The sequence below is a fragment of the Hyperolius riggenbachi genome, chromosome 10 (genome assembly GCF_040937935.1).
Source record: "Hyperolius riggenbachi isolate aHypRig1 chromosome 10, aHypRig1.pri, whole genome shotgun sequence".
Classification (NCBI taxonomy): Eukaryota; Metazoa; Chordata; class Amphibia; order Anura; family Hyperoliidae; genus Hyperolius; species Hyperolius riggenbachi.
The window spans coordinates 241,928,193-241,936,663 of record NC_090655.1 but is presented as its reverse complement, the minus strand read 5'-3'; the positions used below and the strand labels follow the sequence as shown (position 1 = coordinate 241,936,663).

Below are 8,471 nucleotides of genomic sequence, written 5' to 3'. Positions count from 1 at the left end.
CCCATTTTAGAAAGAAGACACCCCAAGGTATTCCGTTAGGTGTATGGTGAGTTCATAGAAGATTTTATTTTTTGTCACAAGTTAGTGGAAAATGACACTTTGTGAAAAAAAAATAATAATTTCCGCTAACTTGTGACAAAAAATAAAATCTTCTATGAACTCACCATACTACTAACGGAATACCTTGGGGTGTCTTCTTTCTAAAATGGGGTCACTTGTGGGGTTCCTATACTGCCCTGGCATTTTAGGGGGCCTAACGCGTGAGGAGTAGTCTAGAAACCAAATGCCGCAAAATGACCTGTGAACAGTGCTGGGCCGAAATTACGCATTAGCGTAATTACGCATCGTAATTCACTACAAATGCACCGTAAGCGTTACGTGTAAGGTTACGGTACTACGCGTAGTTAATTACACGTAGACCGTAGGTTACGTTATTACGCGTAACAAATTACGCGTAAGACAGTAAACTCCCATTGAAATTACACAGTCTGCCGTAATAGCGTAATATTACGCTCCCGTATAATATAAAAAAGCCGCCGACTTTAAGGGTTAATAGCAAAGCCCCCTTAAGTGCTAAGAGCCTCAAATTTGGAGAATATATTAAGGAGTTCAGAAGGAATAAGAGGAAAAAAATTTTTTCAAAAAGACCTTATAGTTTTTGAGAAAATCGATGTTAAAGTTTCAAAGGAAAAATATAATTTTAATCCTATACTGGTTTAAATAAATGATAACGCACCATAGAGCGCTCCTTTCTGTTGTTCCTAGAGAAAATATTTTACTATAGTCTAACACTGACTAAATAATTTATAAATTAATATTGTTAAAAAATAAGAAATTGAATTCATTAGGTTATTTTGGTTACAGTTCCTGTTTAACCCTCTCTGTTTGTAAGAGTAACAGATCAGACGAGGTCAGCTGCTGCAGACAGTAATTCTCACAGTTACTCCAGTCCATGAGAAAGCTGTGTACACGGCCAAGAGTCCTAAAGGCGAACGCCTCACTTTCTATTATTAGACAATGTCAATACATCTCTTTGTAATTACTTGCTATCTGAAAATAATGACAGCTAGATAATAAATATATCATATTCAAACAATTTTTTATGTGTTTTTAACTGTATTGTACTATCATAAGGTATTGCATTAGCCTTTGATCACATTATAATAAAGATCCTGTCCATAACATTTCTAAACTTTGAGTGGTGCTGTTTCTTGGGCTTTCTGTTCTTCCCTGGGTGTAAGTAGATTGTAAGCTCGCAAGGGCAGGGCTCTCATCCTTTTGTGTCTTGGAATGTTATTAATTTAATTGCTTAAACTATGTTATACATTTATACATTTTAGTCATCATGTTAAATTTGCTATTGTAATCACCAGTTCTGTATTTTGTACCAGTGTTCATATTTGATGTATATCATTGTCTGTATTATTATGTATACCTTGTTTGTTTTCTTACATTGTACAGCGACATGGAACATTTTGGCGCTATATAAATAAATAAATAATAATAATATTCCCACAGAAAAGTATGTCCATTTATACACTCAACTGTTTCTTTGTGTGTGTCACAGAATAAGAATTATGCCTCATACACTGTGCCTGCCCCTTTCTCCCTAACTGTGCCCATCCCCTCTTTCTCACAGTGCCCGCCCCTTCCTCCCTCATAGTGCCCGCCCCTTCCTCCCTCACTGTGCCCATCCCCTCTCTCTCACATTTAGGTGCATTCATTACACTAGTGCTGCATAGCATGCGTTTCTTAGTTATGCGTGCTCTTATGTAAGTTACGCACGCTCCTTTAACTGCCACGTGCTGTGGAGTAGCACAACTACAATACTTCACTAGCGCGGCAGCTACTATGCTATGTTCAAGAAGGGCGCGTAACTTGCACAAGAGGGCGCATAACTTAAAAATGCACGCTACGCAGCACTAGCGTGCGTAGCATGCACACGTTGCTTTTTAACTCGCATTGCTATAGCAGCGCATTTTCATGAATCAGCCTGATTCTACCTATTGTCACCCCAGCCAGTCCTGTCATACTGGTGATGGGACTGAAGATGTGGCTACATGGTGACAATTGAGCTTACATTTTTCATAGAAGCTTTTCCCACACTCTGCACATACAAAAGGTGCTCAGCTGTATAAATCCATCAGCTGCATTTTGCATCTTGCTCCCTCTCCTTCAGCACAGAAAGATTTCCCACACTCTGAGCATTTAAATAGATGCTCAGCTGTGTGAGTTTTCTCATGTGAAAGAAGGTGACCTCTGTCAGAAAACCATTTCCCATATTCTACACTGAAAAAAAAAGATGTTCTCTGGTGTATACGAGGGTCTTCTTTCCTGCCAAAACTTTTGCCACAGTTTGAACATGAGAATGGGTGCTCATCTGTGACGTTTCTGGTGAGTAAGCAAGTTTGCTTTCTGAGAAAAATGTTTCCCACACACTGAACATGGAAAAGGCCGCTCACCTGTGTGAGACTTCTGATGTCTTAGAAGGTAACATTTGTCATTAAAACCTTTCCCACACTCTGAACATGATAATGAAAAGATGCCTGTGTGAGTTCCCTGGTGTCTAAGAAGGCTTCTTTTATAATTAAAACGTTTTCCACATTCTGAACAGGAAAAAGGCTGCTTGCCAGTGTGACTTTTCTGGTGAAAATCCAGGCTTACTTTCCGAGCGAAACATTTCCCACAATCTGAACATGAAAAAGGCCGCTCTCCTGTGTGAGTTTTCTGGTGTCTAAGAAGGTCACGTTTCTCTATAAAACCTTTCCCACACTCAGAACACGAGAAGGGATGGATGCCTGTGTGACTTATCTGGTGTCTAAGAAAGTTTTTTTTCTGATTAAAACCTTTCCCACACTCTGAACATGAGAACGGATGCTCCCCTGTGTGAATTATCTGGTGTCTAAGAAGATTTCCTTTCCTACCAAAACCTTTCCCACACACTGAACATGAGTATGGGCGCTCACCTGAGTGACTTCTCTGGTGTATAAGAAGGCGGCCTTTTCCACCAAAACTTTTCCCACACTCTGAACATAAGAATGGGCGCTCCCCAGTGTGACTTCTCTGGTGAGTAGTCAGGCTTGCTTTCTGAGCAAAACATTTCCCACACTCTGAACACAGAAAAGGCCGCTCGCCTGTGTGACTTTTCTGATGTCTAAGAAGGTCTCTCTTTTCATTAAAACCTTTCCTACACTCTGAACATGAGAAAGGATGGACACCTGTGTGACATGTTTGATGTGACATCGGTGCTGTATTCCTTGGATGAAGATGTTCCTCTAGGGAGTTCCCAACATCACGTCCATCTGTTGAGAAATTAAATTTCCTTTAGAAACTGTAGTATATATATATATATATATATATATATATATATATATATATATATATATATATATATATATGTCCAGCAATACGATCACCAGCCCCATGCTCCACTGTTGCATCACATAATATAAATATTTGAGCTCCCTGCTGCCATTGGTAGAGTCCAGAATGGCATCAGGCTAAAACGTTACCAGTGTAATTACGCTGGTAAACAAGCAATAGTGGCGGGGCAACATTGAGTGAGCTGGTGCTGGGTCCGCCGCCACAAACTGATCCCGGCTCCGCCCCCAAGGAAAAAAGAAGCAGTCCTAGAAGCTCAACTGTAATAATGTGTAAAGCCAGGGAGTCAACCAGTCCACACCCGGATCCCTCAAGGTGCAAAAATCCACAGCAATAGAAGAAAAAGACTGGGTCTCCACCTGGATAAATGCAATTATAGCACTATAGTCAGCTGGCCGAAATGTTGTGTTGTTTTGTCACTATGGTGCAATAAAATAGTGCTATAATTGCATTTATCCAGGTGGAGACAAAGTCTTTTTCTTCTATTGCCCCGGCTCCGCCCCCTACTGCTGGCCGGGTCACCGCCTCACACTGGTGTGAAGAGGTAGAGACCCCACTGGCACCCACAGCAGCAGCACTCAGCAATCACCCACTGCTCCTCCTGCACAGTGGAAAAAAAGGATGTCCTGGAGGGGGATGTGGGTGGTCTCAAAAAGTATGTTAAACAATGCTTATTACCTGGCTGTCCTGCTTAGCATCTACCTCCGATGCATTTAGCTATAGGCCCTGAACAAGCATGCAGATCAGGTGCTCTGACTGATGTCTGACTGGATTAACCGCATGCTCATTGCAGGTGTGTAATTCAGACACTACCAATACCAGAAAGATCAGCAGGATGTCAGGCAACTAGTATTGTTTAAAAGGAAATGAATGTGGCAGCCACCATTTGCCTTTCACTGCTCCTAAACCATCACTTATACCAATATCCAATCCACATGAACCTAGCAGAGCTGATCTTAACCTTCTCATCTATCATTAGTCCTCTCTAGTCTAATCTCATCAGATGAAACTGCAACTATTTCAGTCATTTGTTGCTTACCTGTCCTGATATCTGGGGAACTTTTCTCATCTTGAACTGTCAACATTTTTGCAACCTCCTCCATAGGTTGGTGATCATTTTTCATATACATGTCTGCTTTTTCCTTCTTGGATATTTTCCCCATTTCATCCTCCCTCATAGACTGCTGATCACTCCTCACATCTGTCTCTTCTTCTTCCTCCTCTTTAATGGTCCTCATCATCTCACCATTCTCTATAGACTGCAGATCACCCCTCATACACGTCTCTTCTTCCTCTTTAATGGTCCTCTGTATTTCACAATCTTCTGCAGACAGTTGATCATCCTTCACATTTGTCTCTTCTTCCTCCTCTTTGACTTTTCTCATCATTTCACCCTCCTCCATATATATATGCTGATCATCACATATCTTTTCTTCTTCCTCTTTAATTGTCCTCCTCTTTTCATAGTTGTCTGTCAATGTCTGAACAACCCTCGTATACGTCTCTTCTTCTGTCTTTACTGTCTCCAACATTCCACCCTTCTCTACAGACTGCTGATGAGTCTCCTACATTTACAAGAAAAAAAATGCAATTCCGAAGTGGTTATTAAATTGATATACCATGCAGTTTGGAGTCACTTGAGGAACCTGATCTAGCTACATCTACCTGGTAATGGCAGGCATAGTTTTGGTCTTCCTGTGTACAATCCTGGGAATAAAGAGGACCTGTACATCTATTTGGTGGATTTCTGTTACTGGATCCACCTGTAGGAAACACACACTGCCTGAGTATATTGCTTCTATGATGATGGGTGATCTAGGTGGACTGTACTGCTGTCTCCTTTTAAAGAAATTAAAGACTCCTCTTACCTGGTGATGTAAGGAGCGGCTGATTCTCCATCGTTATGTCCTTGTTGAGGTCCTTGTGTCTTAAATACCACCATTCCTCAGGGGGGTAACATCCAGATAGCAGCTGGAGAAGTTTGTAGGTGACGTGTAGAATCTCCTGCTTGGTGTTTCCCTCGGGTGTCCCAGAAAGGGGTAGGCATAGTGTAATGATCACCTGATCACCAGACTTTACTGGAGAAACACTCTGCATTGAGAGACCAACATCAATGTCAAAAGACACTCCCAGAATCCTCCTCACGTCATGTGACCACCCAGAATCCTCCTCACCTCTCCGGTCAACAGGTAGATGATCTCCAGGGTGAGGTCTAATATCCTCTCAGTCATGTGACTCCAGTCCTCCATCCTCAGGGATGTGGTTGTGTGACCTATACAGGAAGCTCCGCTCTGCAGTGGGATAATAAGCACAGAATTAACTGATCTGTAGGACTCTGGCCTGTGTTAGGTTGTGTACGCATGTGGGATAGTGTTGTCCGGATCATGAATGATTCGGATCTTTGATCCGAATCTCTTGTGAGTCGAATCATCCGAATCATCAAAATGAGTGATTTGGATCGCAAATGGGGTGGAGCCAGGAGCGGCACGCCCCCCTCTCAGCAGACAGCGGGGTCCTGGAAGCAGAGTAGAGATGGATCGCTCTGTCGGAGAGGAGCCAGCCTTGCGGGGACAGGTAGATGAGAGAGAGGGGACATGGGTGCCACAGATATGTGTAGAGCACACATACTGGCTATAATGTGCTGCTCATTATAGGCTGTCTGTTCCGTAGTTGTGCACAGTGAACAAATTGGAAACTTTTGGCTCAGAAGCACAGCTCAGTAACTTTGTAGACAGCGTGCTGGGCTAGGGCAGGGCAGGCACTGTGTTCTGCTCTAAACAGCTGCACTTCACTTCTGGGAATGCTTTGGGGAATGCTTTCTTTCACTGTGTGACGTTTGCATTCAAAGTATACAGATGAGCATATAGGTGAAATACATGTAAAGCATATGATTGCAGCATGTGGGTATTGTGTGCAAACAAACATTTCTGATCTCTGCTCTCCCCTTCTCTGTCCACTCCCTGCCCATCTCTGTGTGTCCACTCCCTGCCCGTTTCTCTGTGTCCACCCCCCTCCCCTTCTCTGTCCATTGCAGGGAAAGTCCTGTCCTGCTAGTCATTTCACCCCCGAATGCTTCCCTAGTAAAATGATCTGAGATTCGGATCAAAGATCTGGATCTTTTCAATGATCTGATTCGAATCATCCGAATCATTGAAAAGATCCGAACTTCCCATCTCTAATGTGGGAACTTTTAGGCAAACAATCCATTTTCTAATTGGTTAATGATAGGATGGGTATGCCAAACCAATGTAGTTATATTTACAATGGCTCCCATCTGTTTTTTTTTTTTTCTTTATACCAGTGACTTATGTTGGGTTTTTCCTCAGCTAATGCATACCAGCCCTTAGGATGGAGAAATATTGTATGTGCTCCATAATCAGCATGGTAGAGACTAATTATTACAGCGTGCTATCAGACTTACACAGGCTGGCCATTTTATGGCATGCTAGTCCTTTGCTTCGGTCATTACAGTGCAAGCTCTTCTGGTGCTCTTCTGTACAGCTCTGTGGAATATGTCAAGAGCTATATACTGTAAATGTATAATAATAGTGTGTGACTGGAGTGAGGACATTAGAGTGTAAGTTCCTGTGTTGCAGAGATGATAGGAATGGATCAGTGATCTCTGTACAGCACTGTGGAATATCTCAGAGCTATATAAAATGTGGCCTACCACCCCTCACAAGTGCTCTAAACCCCACAGCTGAACTCTGGTCCCCTACCTTTCGTGTCCCTACCTCTCCCTCTAGATTGTAAGCCTTTGGGCAGGGTCCTCCTCCTTTTGTGTCCTACCTGATCATGCACCTCCATTACTGTGAACCCATGCTATGCATTTGATTGAACCTAACTTGCCTAATCTCCATGCTCCCCTCCAGTGACTAAGCATTACCTTGTACTCATACTGTGCTGCATGATCTGGTTTTTCTTGTATTCCTGTATTGTCATATTGCTGTATGTCACCCCTAAATATTGTCTGTAACCTAAACTAATGTCCAGCGCTGCTTAATATGTTGGCGCTTTATAAATACAATAAATAATAATAATGTATAATAATAATAGTGTGTCACTGTGGTGAGGAAATTAGAGTGTAAGTTCCTGTGGTGCAGAAATAAAAGGAATGGATCAATGATCTCTGTACAGTGCTGTGGAATATGTCAGAGCTTTATAAATGTATAATAATAATAATAGTGTGTGGCTGTGGTGGGGACATTAAGAGTGTAAGCTCCTGTGGGGCTGAGAGTTATTGGAATGGATCAGTGATCTCTGCACAGCGCTGTGGAATATACCGGAGCTATATACATGTATAATAATAAAAGTGTGTCTGTGACTAGGACAATATAGTGTAAGCTCCTGTGGTGCAGAGATGATGGGAATGGATCAGTTATCTTCGTACAGAATATATGGCACCATATGTTGGAGAAAGGACAAAGACAGAAAGGAGGGGTATTACTTGGGGTAATATAATATAATAATCTCTCTGATTACCTCCTGTGCTGCCAGTCCCAGCAATGCATCCTCTCCACTTCCTGTATGCAGGCTCCGCCCCTGCACGTACCATTTCCTTACCATACATTACTCCCTATAGTGGGTAACCCCCCAGTGGACAGTACAGGAACTGCAGTTATGAGGACCACCAGGGGTTTATTAGGATGAAGTTCTGACACTGACAGTCAGCAATGTAACCAATCCAGGGAACTGGAGAAAGATCCTTCCTCTCTCTGGGGTACTGTACTGTATATTTACTGTATATCATTAATGTCTGGCCAATCCTAAAATCAGTCTTTCTGTGGCTTCCCCCCTGTCCAGGCATTATACCTGTCAGGAAATTGATGTGGGCAGGGTTATGAGTAGATATGGCAATGAATTTCCGGGTCTCGGTGGGCCGCGGACGTCACTGGAGCGCAGGGCGCTCAGCTCCCATTGGATGGGCGGTGGATCCGTCCTCAGTACGTGCTCCGCCGCTGTAAACAATGATCACATGTGCACACTGCGTGTCAGCTGACTGCTGACACGTAGCTATGGGATTGGGCACTTTGGATTCCTTTACTTCTGATTGGTTAGTCCTTGTATAAATGTAAGGTGAGCGCTCTCAG

General features: G+C 42.8%; 1 protein-coding gene across 1 annotated transcript; it reads right to left on the bottom strand.

The window, feature by feature from the left end:
• Positions 1-1,763: 1,763 nt before the first annotated feature.
• LOC137535053 (zinc finger protein 774-like) lies at positions 1,764-7,910 on the bottom strand. Its single transcript, XM_068256819.1, has 6 exons — positions 7,864-7,910; positions 5,556-5,672; positions 5,250-5,472; positions 5,047-5,144; positions 4,421-4,946; positions 1,764-3,302 (listed from the first exon to the last, which is right to left on the bottom strand). The coding sequence occupies exons 2-6, from the start codon at positions 5,628-5,630 to the stop codon at positions 2,377-2,379; spliced, it is 1,848 nt and encodes a 615-aa protein (XP_068112920.1). The 5' UTR covers positions 5,631-5,672; positions 7,864-7,910; the 3' UTR covers positions 1,764-2,376.
• Between the last annotated feature and the right edge of the window lie 561 nt (positions 7,911-8,471).

What these genes read in the sequence shown, in the direction of transcription:
- LOC137535053 (XM_068256819.1), bottom strand. Translation starts at nt 5,630, where the DNA reads ATGGAGGACTGGAGTCACATGACTGAGAGGATATTAGACCTCACCCTG. An exon ending in TCTACCTGTTGACCGGAGAG is followed by an intron (nt 5,473 to 5,555) that starts GTGAGGAGGATT and finishes CTCTCAATGCAG; the next exon opens with AGTGTTTCTCCAGTAAAGTC. An exon ending in GCCGCTCCTTACATCACCAG is followed by an intron (nt 5,145 to 5,249) that starts GTAAGAGGAGTC and finishes TGTTTCCTACAG; the next exon opens with GTGGATCCAGTAACAGAAAT.